Source organism: Corylus avellana, chromosome 2, assembly GCF_965113065.1.
Source record: "Corylus avellana chromosome 2, dhCorAvel1.hap1.2, whole genome shotgun sequence".
Lineage (NCBI taxonomy): Eukaryota > Viridiplantae > Streptophyta > Magnoliopsida > Fagales > Betulaceae > Corylus > Corylus avellana.
This window is the reverse complement of record NC_142491.1, coordinates 40,329,763-40,351,255: the sequence shown is the minus strand read 5'-3', so window position 1 is coordinate 40,351,255 and position 21,493 is coordinate 40,329,763. Positions and strand designations below refer to the sequence as shown.

The following is a 21,493-nucleotide window of genomic DNA, read 5'->3' as shown; positions in this document are numbered from 1 at the left end:
CTTTAACCCGGGCACCATTTGTTTCGACATAAAATATTTTTTGAAAAATGTTTTCTATTTTTTGGTTTTTGGTACGACAAAAAATCGTTGTCAAATTGAAAATATTTTTCAGTTGACTAAGAAAACCTCATTTTATTTTCTGTAAAATGGTTTTTTTTTTTTTAATTATAAATCATTTTCCGAGTTTAAACTTCTCATTCTTGCACGAAGTCTTCAAAACCACCGCCACCATCACTGAATTTCGTCAAAATCCTTTGCCACCAACCGATTGTCACCACCGGTGTTTACTGGAAGTTGCAACCTAGCGCCTTTTTGGCCGTTGTGGGAGGTCGTTGGCCATTGTCTGCCATCAGTGATTTTTCGTACGAGTCAAACACTAAGAAATATTTTATGTCATAACAAACTAAGCGTTCGAGGAAAACACTCCTTATATATATAACAAAGTTTTCTCAAAATAATTCTTCCAATATAATCTATTAATATGACATGTGTAAGGATCTAATGCATGATTTAGTACTCATGATTATTTTTACAATAAATCCACTCTATGTGTGCTACTTTTCTTTTCGATGTGGACTGGGGTGTTACACATATCAAATTAATAGACCAACCAAATATTTTTTTTTCTTAAAAAAAAAAAAAAAAAAAAAAAAAAAAAACCTTTGGAGGTGGAGGAAGGGGAAAGGGTTTTTTTGAACTGATCGAAAACAAAAGAGGCCCATTTTCTAGGGTTACCCAAACGTTTGATTTCTTTTGGGCCAGCAAAGAAAGGAAAGAAAACAATATGGAGAGTTGAAAAATCAAAATTGGGCTATGGCCCGACACACGAAAAGACGAAGGAAGAATTGAAAAATCAAATCCGTGGCCATTAAGTTTGCCCCCCAAAAAGCCTCTTCTCCTTCCAAAACCAAAGCAATTGAGCAAGTGGCAGTGTACCAGTACTACTCTATATGCGCAGAGGAAGTAGAGAGCGCGCGCAGAGCAGAAATGGAATTGGACGATGATGACTGGGAGTTGAGTCCAGAAGAACTGGATTCCCTTGAAAGAGACGCCTTTCAGAAGATCGCTCAACTGCAACGCCACAATCCCAATTCTTCTTCTTCTTCTTCCTCCGCTTCCGTCAACTGTTCTTACTATAACAACAATAAACCACCACAACAACAACAAGAACTGCACCAGCGGTCTTTGCCTCCCAAACCCACTACTGATTCTTCTTCTAACAAGGTTTAAAAGCTCTCACATTGGTAGTTATTTGTCAAAAAATTTACTGGGTTCTTTTCTTAGAGTTTCTAGGGTTCAATTCTCTATTTGCTCTTACCAAATCTTTACCTGTGTGAGACTTGCTTGCGTTTAAGTTTCGATTTTTTTTCCTTAATGGCTTGTTTGGATGTCACTTTGAAAGATTTTATTTTTCTCTTTCTACGCAGCTTTTGAAAAATGTAAATATGTATATTTCTTTTTTACATTTAATTTCAGGTTGAAGCTTTGTCTTCTGGGTCCAGGGCATTGCCCTCATCAATCACAGTCAAAGTGAACACTGGTTAGCGACTCTCTTAAATTAATTTTCTTTCTTTTGGTTTGTTTTGTTCCATTTATGTGGCTTGCAGCTTCTCCAAATTATCTGCTATTTTTCCCAGTGCCCAGAGGTCCCTACTCTTCATGGACCGACTCTGCCTCTCTCTTGTATTCTGATTCAAAAATATTTCTTTGCAATCACTAACATAAAAACACAGATTAAAGAATCAGTTCTTCTTTGACGATGAAGAAAAAAAGATTGAATTTTTTCTACATCCCAGCACCTGTCTATAGTGTTTCTACCCAGTAACTGATCTTATTGTCCACAGGGTCACATCGTTTTGGCTGTAATTTATGATTGTGATGATTTCAAGTCAAATGTTATCTGAATAACTGCATATGTCTTTCTTTCTGTGCTCGAAGATAAACCATCAATGGGACTACCCAAGCTATCTGTCAAATTTTTTCTTCATGCCGGCGGAAACATTGCTTCAAAATTCTCATATGACCAGGTAGTGCCTTTATCTGCTTGCAGAATGTTAATTTTTACACGTGCGAGTCTTCTTTTGCTTATGCACTATGTTTTATTTTGTATCAGGTACTAGTAGCTGCTTTCCGCCAAATCCCCAAAGCTACTTGGAATGCAAAAGAAAGGTTTCGTCTCTCTCTCTCTCTCTCTCTCTCTCATTAATTCTATAGTTGTATCCTATATGACTTCAGACTTATTATGATTGCTTGTTTTGCACATTTGCTGGAACTATGGAATCTGTAGGCTGTGGATGTTCCCAATATCTTCCTTGTCATCGGCAGAAAAAGTTCTTGGTCAGATATCTGGTTACAATGTTGAGGTGATAACTTGTGCCCTTTTGAAATGCTGTATAGTTGGGCTACTGCAGTGATGGTTTATTTTGAATTTGTACAATCTACAAGGTTTTTTGTTCCTCTCATGTTTTAGTGTCTTAATAACTAGTAATGTTTGTCTGGAATTTGTGAATGTTTGGATTGTGCTGTTCTGTTTTTTTGTTTGGGTTGCCACATTGGATTATTTTTATTTATTTGATATTTTTTCCCAGGTGGAGAACATAGATCCCTTGGTGCATCGTGCTATTGCTGCTGCCTCTGCTCTTCCGGATCTTCGAAGTAAGATTAATGTGTGTGTATAAAATTGATTGCTACAGTTAGGTGTAGAATAGATTTGTTGGTACATCACATGATTCACATGTGCTTTGACAATTTTCAAATACTACATTATTTTCTTTTAGATTGCTTAATCTATGCCATTGTACTTTTTTTTATCATGGAATTCAGTTGAAAGTTTATTACTGACCAACATAGAAACATGCATTTTGGTAGATAAAGCGTGTCATGTAAATTTGATTTTATGTTGAATGAGAGAACTCAGCTTTGAGGCTGCATTTTGATTTCAGTAAATATATATTTCGGCGTTGTTCAAAAGTAATATTTTATATACATTTTTGGATTTCCTTTTTCTTCGTGCACAGTTTCTGAAGATTTTTTTCTTTTTTTTGGTGCTTTATTTCAAGACCGATATGACAGGATGCCTAAACATGTTGAATCTAAGCTTTTGCCTTTTCAACGTGATGGTGTTAGGTATGTAGTGGATTTGGATATTTTTCCTCATTGGATTACCGTTATTTAACATGCATTAATTATTTTCCCTAGGAACACGATGAAGTTTCTCTATTACTTCATTATCACTAAACTATCGTAGTTTTTGAAACTAATATGCGTTTTTATATGTTTTTTTTTTCAGGTTTATCTTGCAGCATGGAGGGCGTGTTCTCCTAGCAGATGAAATGGGACTAGGAAAGACTTTGCAGGAAATTGATTATCACTTGAACCATTTCTAGTCTTCAATGTGATTTAAGCATGTATATTGAGTTCATATGTCTTTTGCAGGCTATTGCTGTAAGTGCATGTGTCCGTGATTCGTGGCCTGTTCTTATTCTTACGCCTTCTTCCTTACGTCTGCATTGGGCTTCAGTAAGTGTTTTGTTAACTTCATATTTCAGATTTAGAAGATGGCTTCTGCCCAAAGTGTATTTGATCTTCTACTTCTTTCTTCTTTTTTTTTTTTTTGTTTTCTTTTTCAGATGATTCAACAATGGCTGGATATTCCTCCATCAGATATACTTGTATGTTGTCTGAAGTTCCTTTCTAAAATTTTCTGGTTACTTTTTCTTTTGTTGTTGAAGTTGGAATCTTAAGCACTTATTTTGTTTCCCTTTTATGCCCTTCATCTTTGAGAATTTGAATATTGGTTATTTTGGTTGTTTATTTTTTTTTTTATCTAAATTATTTATGTTTTGTGAATGAGTTATTCTCTAGGTTGTTCTATCTCAATGTGGTGGATCAAACAAAGCTGGGTATACAGTAGTACCATCAAATACCAAGGGTAGCATTCATCTTGATGGCCTATTCAACATCATCTCCTATGACGTAGTCCCCAAGCTACAGAATCTACTAATGGCATTAGAGTTTAAGGTAAGTACTGCCATTATTTGATTTCTACATCTTCACTGTGTTTTCCTTGTCTCATTCTCTTGGATCTTAACAATTAGTGCTGAATGGATAGCGGGGAACTAATTTTGTAGTTTCATTTTATCAAGATTCCTAGAAAAGTAAGTAATACAATTATCATGCTGAAACTTAGACAGTTAGAAAACACATGAATAAAAATAAGAGTGGATGAAATGGGGTTCAGATGGATGAGTGGCAATACTAGAAGTGATAGAGGCCTTTCTTCTCTCTTCCTCATATGTTCATGTGGCTTATAAATGCTCAATGGTTATATATTTGTGACTTACCAAGAAAAGATAATATATTGTTGTGTGCCTCCATATGCTCTCAGCAATGATACATATATTCTTTTTATTCAGGTTGTGATTGCAGATGAGTCGCATTTTCTAAAAAATGCTCAAGCAAAGAGGACAACTGCTGCCCTTCCGGTCATAAAGGTCTTTCTTTCTTGATTAAATATGACTGTATACTTGTATCTGCTAATTTACTCCTAGACTATGTTCATGCTCAAATACTAATTATCGATCCTGCACTCTTTTTGAATTACATGGTTCTTCTTGATCCTTTGTATGCAGCTGATACCCTCAGCTGCTTTTTCCCTTTCTGCCAATTAATGGAGAAGTATATTCATATCTGTGAGCAAGTTTGCTTAAGAATGATTTTTAATGGCTTCTAAGCAATCTTATTGGTCTATTCGAGGGATTTTTGTTTTCTTTTGGGGAAGCAATTGAAGTTTAAATATGCTATTTGGCCACTTCAGGGTCCTTAACTGCAGAAACAGGCGTACCTACTCTTTAATGTATTTCTTCATCAATGATCTCCAAGCATTTAAATTGGTAACCTTATGATGATCTCCAAGTATATCACATTATAAACTTTGGTGGCTATATAATCTTTCACTAGATTTGCTTTTGGTGGACAACACTGCCTCACTATAAAAGACTTGGTTGATGCCCTTAAGCAAGCTAAACCAGCACCCCCTTGCATAAAGCATGCTTAAGCAGTTACATTTTTCCTTTTTGTCTTATTGAACCAGCAAAAGTGATTATGGTCCAAATAATGATGTTGAAAGGAGGTATCTTTTGGAAGAATTGGTTGGCATTATGAGTTGGTGGAAGCTGTGGTGTATTAGAGGTGACTTCAATGTTTCTTTTTCATGTGAAAAATCATGTGAGTCTAGATAATAGCAGCTACATGGGAGTTTTCGGAATTTATATTTGATCAGCGACTCATGGACAAAGAGTGGGGAGTCTAATCACCTTCTTCTTCATTGTGATGTAGCAAGAGATTTATGGTGCTTGCTATTTAATTTGGTGTGTAGTGGGTTAGGTGAGAAGGGTGAGAGAGTTGTTGATGAGTTGGGGAGGTTAGGTGAGGTGTTGTAACTTTTTGGAAGTTTTTAGGTTGGCTCCTTTATGCTTAATGTGGTGTATTTGGAGAGAGTGAAATGCATGAAGCTTTGAAGATAGAGAGACTTCGGTAGTAGAGCTGAAAATGATTATATTCAACTCCCTTTACACATGGATAGTAACATATAATAGTTTGTTTGTTTTTCTAGTTTTTTTGAGTTTTTGAACCTTTTTTATTGAATAGTTGTGTACTAGGTTTTTGTCTTTCTGCATTTTTCAATGAGATTAAGTTACTTAACAAAAAAAAGAACAGGCCAAATGCATATTGATCTTGCTCTCTTTGTGTTTCCTCTTTCCTCTCATTCCTTCTGTTGCCACAAAACTTACAAGATCAATGATTTCAGAAAGCTCAATATGTAATACTGCTTAGCGGAACTCCTGCTCTATCCCGACCAATTGAGCTATTCAAGCAGGTACTTTTACATGCCAGTTCACAAGTTATTTGTCACCATCAAAAGAACAGTTGAAGGCTATATTCTAATCATTCTGTACAAATTGTGTTACATTTTACAGCTGGAAGCATTGTATCCTGATGTATATAAGAATGTTCATGAATATGGTAGCCGATATTGCAAGGGTGTAAGTGACAAGTCTCTTTGAATGAAAAACCTGTGTAGTTTAGTTATTCTACTGTTATATAGGTCATGAACGATGCTGCTTCTTTCACTAATCTTTTAGGGAATTTTTGGAGTATATCAAGGTGCAAGTAACCATGAAGAATTGCACAATTTGATGAAGGCAACTTTGATGATTAGAAGACTTAAAAAAGACGTTCTTTCTGAGCTTCCTGTGAAGCGCAGGCAACAGGTAGTTTTTCTTTTAACCTTTTCTCCTTGTCGTTTACCAGCAGTCCAGCCTGTGGCTGGCCTTTTTACATATGAGGAATACTACATTTTATAATGTCTGGTTGGTTTTGTAGTATATGATAGCTCTTTGCCCTTGTAATTACTGAGCTTTTGTATTTGCTTTGAATTTTTTTTTTTTAAAAAAAGGATCAACTTTGGGTGGTAATAATCTGGAGCATCAATGGGTTTGTGCAATCCAAATTGGGAAAAGTTATGCAGTTTGGATCTGGGAGATTTTTATTCCATTGGCTTGGTGCAGCTATTTTGGCATTTAAATACCATCCTGTGGGTAAAACTCTTACATGGCTGGGAATCAAACATTGCTTGAATTGTGTTTTTCGAATTATTTTTCTTATTCTATATATATATATATATATACCTTCTGCTCGTGTGGTGTGTCTGTTTTTGTGGGTGAGCATTTGATTGCATGTGTGTTTCTATGCACATGCACACCTGTAAGTATGTCTCTATGTGCATTTGCGGGCACTCGTGCCCAAGATCATATGTGTATGGGTTGGAAGTTGGAAAATGTTTATCTTTGCGGTCCTATTATATAATTTCCTCTTAATTGATTCTCAGGTCTTCCTAGATTTGGCTGAAAAGGACATGAAACAAGTCAATGCTTTATTTCGTGAGGTAATTTAGTTCATTCATAGTTGATTTTTAACTTGAACTTTGTCTGATTAAAGTAATTATGAATCTTTAGGGAAGTAAAAGTGGTCACTTGTGCGTTGCAACTTTATCTGGTTTTGGAAATTTAGTTTCGATTCTGCGTAATAGTTACAGTTTCATCAGTTGCATGGTAGATGTCAAACAAGTGGAACCGGTTTCAGTGGTTCTCTACTAAGTTTCATAGGGTTGATTTGCCTTAACCATTGGCTGCTAGGTTGAGAATACTTTTTATATTTATACGTATGTAGTACTTATTCGATAATGTTGAACAATGGACTTTTTTTTTGTGAATAATAATTTATTAAAAAGAGAAGGCAAAGCTCTCGTACACGAAAAGTATACAAGAGAAGCTACTAGCCCTAAAGGTGTTTGAAATCTAAAAAGTTAATAAGATCTAAATACTTGAAGAGGGGAAGTTAGGAACATAGATAATAGCCCAATCCAAAAGAGATCTAAATAAAGAGGTTTTTAAACAAAGCATTTTTGACTTGCAATCCTTGAATAGGCGCCGATTTCTTTCTCTCCAAACGCTCCACATTAAAATCACATAAATAGCTTTCCAGATAGCCTCCTTGGGATGTCCCCACCGCTACTCTTTAACGAAGTAGCTCTTGGATGTTGTTAGGCATAGTCCATGTAAATCCGAATAAGATGAGAACCAAGTGCCACAGATCTCTAGTGTACTTGCAATGGAGAAAAAAGTGATTAACGGTCTCCTCATTCTTTTTATAAAGGCAATACCACTTAACAAGAATGATACCCCGCCTTCTAAGATTATCAGCTGTAAAGATTCTACCCCAAGTTGGCGTCCAAGTAAAGAAGGCTATGCGGGGCGGAGCCTTAGCCTTCCAAACACCTTTCTAGGGGAACAAGCACGACTTTTTAGTTTGTAAAGACTTATAAAAGCTTTTCACTTCAAATATATTGTTGCTGGTTGGGTTTCATAACAATCTATCCTCTTTCCTGGATGGGTTGTTGGGGGGTATAACAAAGAGAGGAAAGATTCGAGAGATTCCAACTCCCAATCCTGTATTGCCATGATGAAACTCAAATTCCAATAAATAGAAGTTTTTTGGATTCCAAGTAATCCGACACCAAGGCCACTTTGACACGAGCTATTGTGTACAAATTTGGGAATGAAGGTTTGAGAGTAGCTTCACAACACCAGACATCATGCCAAAACCGAATACGAGAGCCATTTCGAACCCTAAATGAGACAAAGTTGGAGAAGAGCCCCTACCCATTCCTAATATTCTTCCAAATGCATATCCCATAGGGCTGCTCGGGCCAATCCCCACTCAAGATCTTGTACTTCTCAACAAACACTTGTTTTCATAGAGAAGACTCCTCTTGCATGAATCTCCAAAGCCATTTACCAAGTAAAGCTTTTTTGAATAGCATGAGGTTTTTAACTCCCAATCCTCCCTTGGGAATTGAGGAACATATTATTTTCCTAGTTTCACCAGATAATGCTTGGCTCTCCGTCTAGTCCGTCCCAAAGAAAGTCCCTTTGAAGGCACTCCTACCGTTTAGCTACTTCGACCAGTAAAGGGAACAAGGACAAGAAGTAAGTAGGTAAGCATAATAACATGCTCTTGATTAGGGTAAGGCGGCCACCCCGAGACAAGTAAATTTTCTTCCAATTACCAAATATTCCTTTCATTTCTCAGCTACCCCGTCCCAAATAGCTTTTGATTTAAAAGAAGCGCCCATTGGAAGTCCCAAATAAATCAAGGGTAGAGAGATGTTGTAGCTGACAATATCAGCCAACTCTTCCTGATGCGGAACCTCCCCCCACTGCAAAAACTGATTTCCAAAGATTAACCTTTTGAGCATTCCTAGTGAGCTCTTCAAATTTAGGTTTTCTAAAAAAATTTGAAAAACTCACAAAAAGGGGCATTTGACAAGCTTTCTACTCTATTTCTATTAAAGTATTGATTAAGTGATTAAATTTACCTTTTCTTATTAGCTTAAACTTTTGGGATAACTGGTAATTTAACATGGTATCAGAGCCAAAGGTCCTGAGATCAAACATTGACTCCATTTAAATTAACAATTCACCCTCATTTAAATAAAATATTCCACGTGTTGGGCCTTACCTATTAAAAGGGAGTTTGAGTTCACACGTGAGGGGGAGTGTTAAAGTATTGATTAAGTGATTAAACTTACCTCTTCCTATTAGCTTAAGCTTTTGGGATAATTAGTAATTTAACAATTTCAAATTTTACTTTTGTTAGACAAGCTCTTCAAATATCAAGAGCCAAAATGTGAAAGCTATTTACTTTTTCAAGCGTATATATTCATTTCCCTCCTCTCTCATCTATTAAGGACATAAAAAGAAATAAAAATGAATATTTAACTAAAATAGAGAAAGAGAAAACCTTTTAGAAAAGGTTTGAGAATATGGCCCAAAATTTTGGGCTTAGGCCCAAAATTTCCTCAAAATACATGAGAATATGGCCCAAATTATAGATTTGATCTCGGTCTGCACCGCACATAGTAAGTGTATCATTTGCAAAGAGGTGTGATATTCCCAGTAAGGCGTTCTTGGAATCTTGATTGGTAACCACCAACCATAATTCAAGAGAGCATTCTATTGAGAACCTCCATGACAATCACGAAGAGGAGAGGCGAGAGAGGATCCCCTTGACAGAGGCCCCTAGAGCTACTGAAGAAACCATGAGGACTACCATTGATCAAGATAGAGAAGCAACCGTGGAAAGCCTGTTTTTCTTGATATAAAACATTTCTTTTATTGATATCTGGATTTGTCTGTAGTGGCTAACATTTCTTTTTCCATATCTTGTACAATTGTATTTTCTATTTTTCCCTGTATGTGTTAGTGTTGCTATCTTTTAGAGTCATAGTATGCATGATCTTCATTCATTGCAATTGGTTCCTCAAAGTTCCTTGAAGCTGCAGTTTGTTTCCTGAAGAAAATAGGGTTAACAGAAACTCATATCGACATCTGTTTTGTAGTTAGAGGTGATAAAAGGCAAAATTAAAGCCTGCAAATCTCAAGAGGAAGTTGAGTCACTTAAATTTGCTGAGAAGAATCTTATTAACAAGGTATTCATATATAGTTTTGAATATATCGAAGAATTTGGTGCACATAATATGTTGAAAAGGTCGCTACTATCATTTACATGACTTTTCTTAATTATGTGCAATAGGTGCCTCTTTAACCCATTTTTTACCTACTGTTCAAATTGATTTTTCTTTATAGTTGCATTACCTAAGGTAAATTCTTACCCCTGCTAACTCTTTATTGGATTCCAGATATATACTGATTCTGCTGAAGCCAAGATCCCGGCAGTTCTAGATTACCTGGGAACTGTCATTGAGGTACTTTTACCTTGACCTGCCTTCAATTATCTCCTCCCTTCTTTATTTAGAAGTGTTTAACTGCATACATCTATGGAGGATGGAAGTTATTCGAAGACATCTCAAAAATTTAAAAGATATGATTTGTTCATTGATATTCTTGGTGTATGCACATGTTGTGAGGTAGTCTTACTTTGGGAAGAAGAATTTTCCACATTAAGTAGGTGGATTATAAATGTGCTCATGGGTGTTAAGTCCCACATTGGTTCCTTACTATTAAGATTGGGCCTTATAAGTGATTTTAGGGAGCTCCAATTGCAACTTGACTAATCCTTTTGGAGTAATTGCGCAGATGTGGTTAGCACTTTCTCTGGGTTGTACACATGTATATTAACTGCATATTTTTGATGTGCTGACATTCATGGGCATGTTTGTTAAGTTCATCTTTGCCTGTTTTGCATTTTACTACATGGATTATAAGTGCTTGTTTTGGATTGACAATCTTTGAATACTTGACATACATTTCCTAGAAGTTTCACGCTTAAATTTTTTATCTTTTTCAAATCATGCAATACACAATAGACCTCAGATCTACATGCATTTGCAAACCTCTCTGTTCACTGCATGTATGGGACAACTTTACATATTCCTGGGCAGATTATTTCCTATTTTAGGTTCTTAGTTCAAGGCTTTGTTTATACTCGTTCAAAGATTTAGATCGAACTCCATTTTTAGAGCTCATTTAAGTGGTGATCTTATGTTCAGTTGTCTGGATTGTTTATGGTGGTGAGTTAAATACATCAAAAAATAAATAAAATTGTGACATTAATTAGTTACATTAGGTACATTATATTTCACTGAAGGGTTATTATGTTTGTCTGATCCATGATGAAATATCCCCAAACCAGTAACTCACACTATCTGCGTGCAACTCATGATGTTTCTAAATTCTACCTCCTGGCAGAAGGCATTCTCAATTTCCAGTATTACTTGTACACTTGTTTCTGCATTGTAAATTGTATTGGAATGTTCCTTTCATGTGTTTTAACATTGTCATACAATGGTTGTTGCAGGCAGGCTGTAAGTTTCTTATATTTGCACACCATAAGCCGATGATTGACTCTATATATGAGTTTCTTCTTGTAAGACCTCTTACAATTTTATTGAACTTCTCTCATGATTGATCAATTCTCACAAAAACTGCCAAAACTCCAGAAGAAGAAAGTGGGTTGCATTCGAATTGACGGCAGCACCCCCCCAGCATCAAGGCAAGCTTTGGTTACAGATTTTCAGGAGAAAGATGCTATCAAGGCAGCAGTAGTATGACAGTTTGATCATTTATTTCTATAACTTGTTGACTACTTTCTCCATCAATCTTCTTTTTTACTTGTAATCTGGTATTAAAGCTATAATCTGAATCTAAGTTTGCCTTTTTAATTGTCAATGTGCAGCTATCTATCAGGGCTGGAGGTGTTGGGTTAACTTTAACAGCTGCAAGCACGGTTATTTTTGCAGAGTTGTCTTGGACTCCAGGTGATCTGATTCAAGCTGAAGATCGTGCTCATAGGATTGGCCAGGTAAACTACAGCAAAATGTTTCTGGAGTCACGAAACATAGCACACATTAATTCAGAGTTATTAATTGTGCCTCTTTAGCACTGAAGAAGTGGAGGCTGTGGATTGTTCTTGTCTGTGGTATGTGCTTACTGGTGGTAGTGAAAATAGGAATTACTTAAGATTTAGGAATCCTCCCTGGGCTATTGCTTCTATTGGTGAAATTCAGGAATCAGTTTAGTGGAAAGTATGATAGGTGGCTGTGGAACAATGGTGATTAGAACTTTATTTGTACTTTGTGAAGGTGCAGTGATTGGGTTGTTTCGATAATATGCATCAGTGGCAACCACACATTTCTTTTGATTAAGTGGTACTTCTGCACACACACATTGATGCAGGCCTGATAGCTTCATTTTCTAGATAGGACATAAAGCAGCCTGGGAGGCTTGGAATAGGGGGCGTAGCACTACTTTTTAAGTGTTCTGTTTTGGTGTTATTGTATGTGTGGTCCTTAAGTAGGGTTCTCAGCCATTATTCTGTTACCTAAGAAGTCATGTGCCAGTAATGTGATATGTTTAAGGGTGAGTTTATTCACTTTTATTTTAAGAGTGAGCATATATTTGCTTTTTAAGCCTCTTGGCAGAACTTCTTGCCGCTAAATAATATGAAATTGGTAAGTAATATGAATTTTAATACTCTCTCTGAGCTGGGACTTTCTGCACTATTCAGAGGCCAATTGGGTTTGGTTGGTCCCATTGCCTAAACACATGTTTCTTGGTTTTCCTCTTGTATATGTGATCTGGAAAAGAAATGTTAGAATTTTTTAGGACCGTGAGAAGACGATGGAGAAACTTAAGTCTTTCTTTTTCAAATTTTTTTTCCACTGGACAACTTTAGATCTTAATGGGCTTAACTTTCATTATTTTCTTGCCTCTTTTCTCCTTCTTAATAGGTGTATCACTTGTATACTTTTTGTGTATTTGGGTTGCGCTTTTCACCCTTTTCAATGAAATTTCAATTACTTATTAAAAAAAAAATGAAATATGTCAATGCATCAACTCATCATGTAACTTGAAATGCATGTCAGCCTTATCAGGATAAAAGGAATTGGAATAAGGTGCTGGCGTCCACCAATAGGAGTGTTTAGCTTTATTGTCTCTGATTTCGAATTGTTGGGGTTTACTGTATGGAGCAGACTTGAGGCGCAATTCAATTCTGGTTAATAGTTACCAAAACCATGAGACAGAAAATGCTGAAAGTCAAACACTCTTATCTTGCTCAAAATTTTTTCTTTTTCTTTTTAAAAAAGGCATTCCACGTTTTTGAAAGCATATGTGTGTTCTTGGAAGATTAAGAACATGGCAAAAGTCACTAAGTACACCTCGTCTCCTACTTTCTTCCGTCAAGTTTTTGTTCATTTATAATTTCGGGTTTGTCGGTCCATAACCCGACTATAAACTGACCTGAAGGAGATCGGTTTGGTTCATTAGCTGACCCCCTTGGTCTGTTAGTCGGTTACCATAACTGACCACGGATGGCCGTTGGTAGGGCTGAATATCGACCCAAGGGGGCTGGTGCTCGGCCCTAAGATTAGGAATTTGCTGTACTGTCATTGCTCCTTATTTTGAGCTTTCTTTAAATATTCTACTAGCTAAACCCAATATCTGTTTGTCTAGTTCTTTGACATGCTTGTTTTATGTTTCTAGGTGTCTTCAGTCAATATATACTACCTGCTAGCAAATGACACAGTTGACGACATCATTTGGTATGTTTATTTGCTATTATTAGAGGGCATAATTTATGTCTTTGTTGGAGTTTTAATGGTTGAACAAGGCTGTGGTCAATGATTATGATGTTGATGATGATGATCGGTAAGTAGCGTTGATCTATTATTTCTCCTCCAGGGATGTTGTTCAGTGCAAGTTGGAAAACTTAGGACAGGTAAATTTGCCTTCTTTCTCTCTCTCTGTTCATGTGGATTAATTGTGTCTTGATTTTCCTAAGAGCTCTGAGATTTGTTTGTCTACCAAAGTAGTAGTAATAATAATATAACAATATCATCAATAATAACAATAACATATGCAGTCACTGTACTGTGCTCTTATATGTAGTTGCTACATTCCTCTTCAGTATCTTGGTTTGAAGTATTTACGAAGTTAAAGAGGTTTTCATTTTCCAACTACCTGGTAAAAAAAAAAGAAAAATAGGGGGAAGAGAATATCTTATTTTTTGTGATTTGCAGTTGGTGATTAATTTTTATACTGCTTGATATGCCCCTTTAGTTTGTAAACTGAATTCCAATTACTGAACAATTAGATGCTTGATGGCCATGAGAATACCTTGGAAGTTTCATCCAGCCAGCCAAGAAGCAGCCCCGCAAAGCAGAAAACACTCGACTCTTTCATGAAGCGCTGTAAAAACGTGGATGACTTGGAACATCAGTCCAAGTTCAAATATCCCCGGCACTGAGCCACGTACCCACATATACAAATGTACAGGCACACGGAAATTGTCCTTTTCACATGGCAGAGGCATCCAGAAGTATTTTGATCATATCCAGGTGTGTCCTCTTAACCCCCCATTCTGCAGTTGGGGCTTTGGCTCCCAGCACTTTTTAAGGGAAGAGGAACCCTCAGATTAGAGTTAGGAATCAGTAACTAGATCCATTGGAGCCGAGGCATGTAGATTTATTTAATAGATGCCTCTTCCCGTAAATCAGATGCTGCTGGAAAAAAAATCCAACAGATCAGATGGTTCAGCACTTCAGCTTGCCATTCAATAGTTTTGATTTGTCTTGTCCACTTCGCTTCGTGGGGGCAATTATACAGAGAATCCTGAACCAATCCTGGGCTTTTTGTTTCTTTCATTTTTCTTGTAACATAAACAGCAAATTTTAATACAAATACACAGGTGTTGAAGTGCACATCGCTATATCTAATCTAAGCCTATTTACAGAGTATTGTTGTGAAGTATCTCTACTCCAGACTGATAAGGCAATTACTTAGAGAAACTGCGACGCAAAAGAAATTATTAGAGCAAGTTATTGCAGAATGCATTCCATTACGCAATAGGCATATTTAGATTTACACTAATGAAAATAGGATCTTTAAGTATGTCAGAAACAATGCAAATTTGTTATCACAGACAATTTGACCAAATACATATTGGAGCCAAGCAATATCACTAATAAAAAGCTCTACTGAACCGCTGCTGCCAAGTCTTTCTGGTCATCCCCAAAGAAATTAGAAACAATAGCACCCACATCTTCCAATGCAACCCCAATAACCAAGGGATTCGTAGGAGCCATAACAGAAACATCTAACCCCTCAGCTTGACTGCCATCAGCACAATTCAAAACCCTTACATTAGGACCATCTTTGCACTTGCCCAAGCATTTACACTCAACAACAGCACCCTCGACACCTATTACCCTTCCAAATTCTTCCAACAATGCAGGACCTCCTGATTTTTTGCACTTCTTACCCATGCAAACCTCAATCCTCTGTGCTCCTGTCGCTATGCTACTTATGTCATTATGGCCTACATTGCTACTACTAAAACTCGTACTGATTTTAGTGCAGCATTCTACTTCATTGTTCTCTGATCTACAATCCCCCAATCCATTTGCCTCAGTTGTGTTCCCTTCTTCCGTCAGCCAGCTAGAAAGGGTCAATGTTGTTGCATTTTCTTGAGTAGCAGATTGCAATTCATCTAGTTGCACTGGTTCTTCATGGGGTTCACTTCTCAGGCAGCTCATGTCAATCACCTCTTCACATTCACTGTCACTCGATTCAGACAATGATGATTCACAATCAAGCTTGGAAGTCTCTTGCTTCCTTTTTCTCTTCAAGTCATCCTCTGCTCTTAGATGTTGCAGTTGTTTCATCAATACCTCTGCTGCATCCTACATTGCATAAAATAGGCATGTCAATTATGAAGCTAGAAGAATTACGTGCGACACAATCTACAATTTCCTCTGAGCTCTGTACAAGAAAAAATAGATCATCTATGCATTGTTCAAGTTTTCGGTTCAACCCAAACATCTGCAACAATATCAAAAAACTATGGAAAAAAAAGGCTTCTAGGTTCAATAACGAATCAAATAGTTTATAGAACTACGCCATGAAACGTCCCCAAGAATTTCATGTATACCCTTAAGTTGGTGCCTACATAAGCCTAATCTAGTTATCCCAACAGGGTATAGGTTAATTATACAACCAAAAACATGGCAGCCAGTGCAGATCCACAACCAACTAGAATCATGATTAAATTTAAGAGATTCTTCCATAAACCAATATATATATATGAACATTCAATTCTAAAGATAATTTTGATAGGATTCTCAAATAATCCCCTTCCTAATTTAGCTTGATTTTCCTTTGATTTTGTGTCCGAAAACCTTGGGTTCCTCCTATCAACTTCTATGAACAACGTGGTGATTAAGACGCGAATCATAATTATAACTATACAAGCCTGATCACCTTATAGAACTACAGATAAAACAAAGAGAAGTTATAGGGGATCAAGTAATTAAAAACCAAAATTATACCAGATTAATAGAGGTTTAAAACAGGCAAAAGTCATACCGACATAGCCTTCCGTTGAGCTTGAGCAGCCAAATCGTCGTCAGAGTCCACGCCAAAGCCCATATCAGAAAACTTGGACAAGTCCTTGGTCAAACCCTTCAGCAATTTCAACTTCTTCTTTGCAGTGACCGCCTTCTCCTTCTCCTTCTCCTTCTCCTTTTTCCCACCACACCTGGGACCCGCATAATAGTACTGCAGATGCCCGTTATCGCAAAACCCAGAATTTATCATCAAAGCCCCATACAACTTTCTGGGTCTCGTGAAAGCTCTGGAATCTCCGTAACCCAGAACCCGAAACTCGCTCGGACCGACCGAGACAGATGGCTTGGCAGAGTGGGCATCGATTACAGCGCCGGATAAGCACGGAACCCGCCGGAAAGCTACTCCGGAGACCTCCATCGACTTTGCGCGTTTGATTGATTTTGACGCCGAAACTTCTTCAACAGTTCAACCCACCAAAAAGTCGCGCACACAGAGAAAGAGAACGAGAGAGAGAGAGAGAGAGAGAGAGGGGAGGGATTACTTTGGACGGATACGTATCTTTATACTACGGAGAGAGATGGTGGGAAAGTGTCTGCAAACGTGGGTGTTTTCCATTGGGTGCTTGTGACGTGGCTCAGAATCTGGAGGCTCGTGACAGTTTTCTGTTTGCCACGCTCTTTCCTCGCACCGGCGTACGAACCCGGTCGATCTCCGATGTTTGATTGTTCGGTAGGGGAATACACGGCTGACAAGTGAGCCAAGTGGTTCCACGTGGGTACTTATCTTTTTTCTTTTCCAATTCAATTAAAATGAGATAAGTGGTCTATTTTTATTTTATTTTTTAGAAGTAAAAATAATAAGGAAAAACAATCAACTGAAGTTAATCTATTTGGGTGTAATCATACTAACACTTGTTGAAAATCAATGATAAGAAAGGTCTAGACAGTAAAAAACTAAAGCATTCTTTGAGTTATGGTTGAGTTATGGTTTGATCCAATAACATCATAGACTAGGTGTCTTAGCTTTGTTGTTGTATGGAAATTAAACTTCATAGTATTTGGTTGATTCAATGATTGCATCTCCCTTTCCAACCCCATCTTCCATTCAAATCTTTGGAAATTTCTTCATATCTAGATCTCCTATTCGAGATTGTAATCCTTTTATTTTTTTATTTTTTCTAATGAATAAACAAATATATTTGGATGCATAAATAAATTCACAAAATCATATTCTAGAGAACAAAAAGCATGATCTAATTGTATATGTTGTCACATAATGAATATGATTCCACGTCATTTGATTTTCATTATGTACACCGTTGAGTATAACAAAATGAAATTTAAACCATTAAATAGGTTTAAATGGTCAAGATTACTGGCCCTTAATCTGCCAAGAAATAAGGCATGGAATGGGCTATGGAGAATATAATTGGTGGTTGGGAGGTAAATTGATGAATAACCATTATTATTATTATTATTATTATGTTCATTTTTTTATTAAGGGTTAAATACTCCAAACAACCCTAGGGTTTTCCAACTTTATTTTTTCTCCCCTGGGGTTTCATTTTTATCACAGGAGGTCCCTGTAGTTTTGATAAATGATCAAGTTAGTCCATCCGTTAGTTGACTGTTAGTTGACCGTACGGACTGACACGTGGACCAATCAGATGTTGACATGTGATACATATTTAATTTTTTTAATTTTTTTTTTAAATTAAAAAAAATGTATATATATATATATATATATATATAAAAGGAAAAAAAATTGGGGGTGGCCTGGCCGGATGGGGTTGGCCGAGCCACCCCCAAGGCTCTCAGCCACCCCCAGTGGGTACTGGGGGTGGTTTCGGCCACCCCCTTGGAGCCCAAGGGGGTGGCTCGGCCACGCCCATCCGGCCTCGAGCCACCCCCAATTTTTTTTTCCTTTTCTTTCCTTTTTTTTTTTTTTAAAAAAAAAGACATTATTTTAATTTAAATTAAAAAAATTAAGTAGGTGTCACGGGTCAGCATCTGATTGGTCCACGTGTCAGTCCTAACGGTCAACTAACGGATGGACTAACTTAGTCATTTATCAAAACCACAGGGACCTCCTGTGATAAAAATGAAATCTCAGGGATGAAAAAATAAAGTTGAGAAACAATATGGGGATTTGGAGTATTTAACCCATTTATTAAATTGCTCCCTAAGGTTAAATTTTATTAAATTTACTCTCTAAAGTTAGAATTGTGAACGTTAAATTTTTAACAATGCTGTCAGGTCATACTTGATAAGAAAAATACTATTAATATTTAGAGAACAACAGACAAATAGACTAATATCATATGCTAAAATCTTCAGACTTGCCTTCTTTTTAGCTCATTGCCTCTCCTAGTCAAAATTGGCTTACAAGTGTGCCAACCAGCCCAATGAACCAAACTATTGTATTGATGGTGTTAAGGAGATTATACTTGCAGGAACTTTTTAGTGAGTCGTTGAGATATCATTTAACCAAAAAGTTTAAGCTTATGAGTCCGAGCCAAATTATGTTGTATTAACTACTCAAACTTGTTGTGGTGAATGGAAAACCGTGTGGGCGTATTACTCCATCTAGGGGTTTGAGACAAGGGGATCCTATTTCGCCATATTTGTTTATTATTTGTGCAGAGGCTCTGAGTGCTTTGGTGGTTAAAGCAAATACGGAGGGTGCTCTCATGGGGGTTCCTACCTCAAAATTTGGGCCGCGAATTAGTCATCTTTTCTTTGCGGATGACAGTTTGCTGTTTTGCAGGAGTACTCTTCCCCAATGGGATTTTTTGACATCCTTATTAAGAAAGTACGAAGAAGCCTCGGGACAACGGCTAAACTGTAACAAAACGGCGATGTTTTTCAGCAAAAACACCCCACTAGCTACCCGAGAGGAGATTGTAGGGGCGGCAAGAATTCCAGAGACACAACACTACGACACCTATTTGGGGTTACCGGCGTTGGTGGGAAAATCTCGAATGACTGCTTTTAAGAAACTCAAAGACAAGGTGTGGAAAAGGCTTCAGGATTGGAAGCTCAAATTTCTGTCTCAAGCAGGGAAGGAAATATTGCTTAAGGCAGTCATTCAAGTTGTACCAACATATAGTATGAATGTTTTTCTCTTACCCAAAACGTTGTGTTCGGAGATTAATTCTCTAATGCAACAATTTTGGTGGGGGATCCAAGACAAGTCAAGGATACATTGGATGAGTTGGAGCCGATTGGGGTTTTCTAAGAATGAGGGGGGAATGGGATTTCGAGATTTACGAAGTTTTAACAAAGCTTTGTTGGCAAAACAGGCATGGCGTCTATTGAATCAGCCCAATAGTTTTATCGCCCGTATTATGGAAGCCAAATATTATCGAGGGCAGAATTTTTTAGATTCATCTCTTGGACACCGTCCATCTTTTGCATGGCGGAGTATTCACAGTTCTCAAGATTTACTAAAGGAGGGTTTGATTTGGCGGATAGGGAATGGGGAGACAGTTCGTATTTGGAAAGATAGATGGATCCCGGGTCCTTCTACTTTTCAAGTTTTTTCTCCACCCCTTTTGCTGCACTCAGAAGCCACGGTTAGTGAACTAATTGATGCAGATTCACGATGGTGGAAGACCCAGCTGCTGGAAAACTTATTTTCAAACGAGGAGGTGCAAATGATTCTTTCCTTACCAATCAGTCATCCTAACAGAGAAGATGTTTGTATCTGGAGAGGAACTAAGAATGGTATTTTTTCTGTACGTTCTGCTTATTATATTCAGAAGGATATAGAAAAAAATGGGCTGGCCGAGAGTTCTTCTCCAAAGGGGTTATGTTCAGTTTGGAGGAATATTTGGGGATTGCAGGTACCAAACGTGGAGAAGAATTTCTTGTGGCGGGCGTGTCATGACATACTTCCAACCAAGAAGAATCTGCAACGAAGGAAAATACTTGATGATCCACTATGTCCCATTTGTGGTTTAGAGGAGGAAACGGTGTTGCATATTCTGTGGGAATGCCCTTCGGCAAAGGACGTATGGAGTGTGGGCTGCATCAAATTTCAAAAAAGCTCCAGTGCTGGTATGAGTTTTTTTGCAATCGTGAAAGAAATCTTCAAAAAATGTAAAACAGAGGAAGTAATCCAATTTGTCGGCATTAGTCGACGATTATGGCTGCGGCGTAATGAGGTCGTGCATGGGGGGCCTTTCTTGAATCCTAATACACTGAAGCAGAATGCTACACTAGCTGCTGCACTTTACGCTGATCTGCTGCAGTCCAAGGGTAGTAATAGTCCACGGCTGAGTGTATGTTCGAAGTGGAGTGCTCCTTCTCCGGGTTGGATAAAACTGAATTGGGATGCCTCTGTTGAAATGGAGAGGGGAAGGTTGGGTTATGGTGCAGTGTTACGGGATGAGAAAGGGAGGGTTGTTGCTGCTCAGTGCAGAAATTTGCTGGGCAGATTGGATCCGACATTAGCAGAAGCGGGGGCACTCTTGATGGCAATTAAATTTTGCAGAGAACTGGGCTACCAAAGGATCCATTTTGAAGGTGATTCCAAGATTGTGGTTGATGGAATAAATTCAGCAAAGGATGACTGGAGCCGAACCGGAATGCTATTGGAGGATATAAAGTCCGAGCTTCAATCGTTTCCCCACTGGCGGGTGTCGTTTATTGGTCGAGACGGAAATAAAGCGGCGCATAATTTATCGAAGATGGCCATTCAAAATAATGTAACTAATCAGTGGTTTTTTACTATTCCTGATTGTATCTCTGATATTGTTAGGATAGAGTATTTTGCTCTATCTTCGTAATTTATCAATGAGAACGTATTCATCTTTCAAAAAAAAAAAAAAAAACTACTCAAACTTGTTACACTTTTTTAATGTAAGACTCAATCTTCTTACACTCATCCGCATAAACTCAACAAATGGAAGGGGACACATTCAAGCATAGACTTTAACCACCATGAACCCTTTGATGCACCTATGCTAGAATATTAATAAAATGATTAAATTTATTATTTCCTATAAATTTAAGCTTTTGAAATAAGTAGTAATTTAATATGGTATTAGAGAAGAAGTCTTGAAT

The 21,493-nt window shown here is 37.4% G+C and overlaps 2 protein-coding genes across 3 annotated transcripts; one reads left to right on the top strand and one right to left on the bottom strand.

The window, feature by feature from the left end:
- The first annotated feature begins 888 nt into the window (after nt 1-888).
- On the top strand, nt 889-14,782 carry CHR18 (chromatin remodeling factor18). 2 transcript variants are annotated; one of them, XM_088513100.1, is made up of 24 exons: nt 889-1,224; nt 1,477-1,540; nt 1,939-2,027; nt 2,114-2,169; nt 2,288-2,363; nt 2,589-2,655; nt 3,060-3,126; nt 3,290-3,357; nt 3,437-3,519; nt 3,630-3,671; nt 3,865-4,020; nt 4,416-4,493; nt 5,810-5,878; nt 5,979-6,044; nt 6,144-6,272; nt 6,890-6,946; nt 9,962-10,051; nt 10,262-10,327; nt 11,380-11,448; nt 11,522-11,626; nt 11,758-11,883; nt 13,566-13,624; nt 13,739-13,800; nt 14,176-14,267. In XM_088513100.1, exons 1-24 carry the CDS (start codon nt 988-990, stop codon nt 14,181-14,183), a joined length of 1,989 nt encoding a protein of 662 aa, XP_088369226.1. In that variant the 5' UTR covers nt 889-987; the 3' UTR covers nt 14,184-14,267. The 2 variants fall into 2 exon arrangements, with proteins under 2 accessions (XP_088369226.1, XP_088369225.1); XM_088513099.1 differs by having other exon boundaries at nt 891-1,224; nt 13,764-13,800; nt 14,176-14,782.
- Nucleotides 14,783-14,886: 104 nt separating this feature from the next.
- On the bottom strand, nt 14,887-17,146 carry DGAT3 (diacylglycerol acyltransferase). The gene is made up of 2 exons (XM_059588149.2): nt 16,446-17,146; nt 14,887-15,763 (listed from the first exon to the last, which is right to left on the bottom strand). Exons 1-2 carry the CDS (start codon nt 16,842-16,844, stop codon nt 15,056-15,058), a joined length of 1,107 nt encoding a protein of 368 aa, XP_059444132.1. The 5' UTR covers nt 16,845-17,146; the 3' UTR covers nt 14,887-15,055.
- Between the last annotated feature and the right edge of the window lie 4,347 nt (nt 17,147-21,493).

Excerpts from the sequence above, each read along its gene's own strand:
- CHR18 (XM_088513099.1), top strand. The coding sequence starts at position 988 with ATGGAATTGGACGATGATGACTGGGAGTTGAGTCCAGAAGAACTGGAT. Across the intron at positions 3,520-3,629 it reads TACGTCTGCATTGGGCTTCA|ATGATTCAACAATGGCTGGA; the intron begins GTAAGTGTTTTG and ends TTTCTTTTTCAG. Across the intron at positions 13,625-13,763 it reads ACAGTTGACGACATCATTTG|GGATGTTGTTCAGTGCAAGT; the intron begins GTATGTTTATTT and ends TTTCTCCTCCAG.
- DGAT3 (XM_059588149.2), bottom strand. The coding sequence starts at position 16,844 with ATGGAGGTCTCCGGAGTAGCTTTCCGGCGGGTTCCGTGCTTATCCGGC. Across the intron at positions 15,764-16,445 it reads CTCAACGGAAGGCTATGTCG|GATGCAGCAGAGGTATTGAT; the intron begins GTATGACTTTTG and ends TATGCAATGTAG.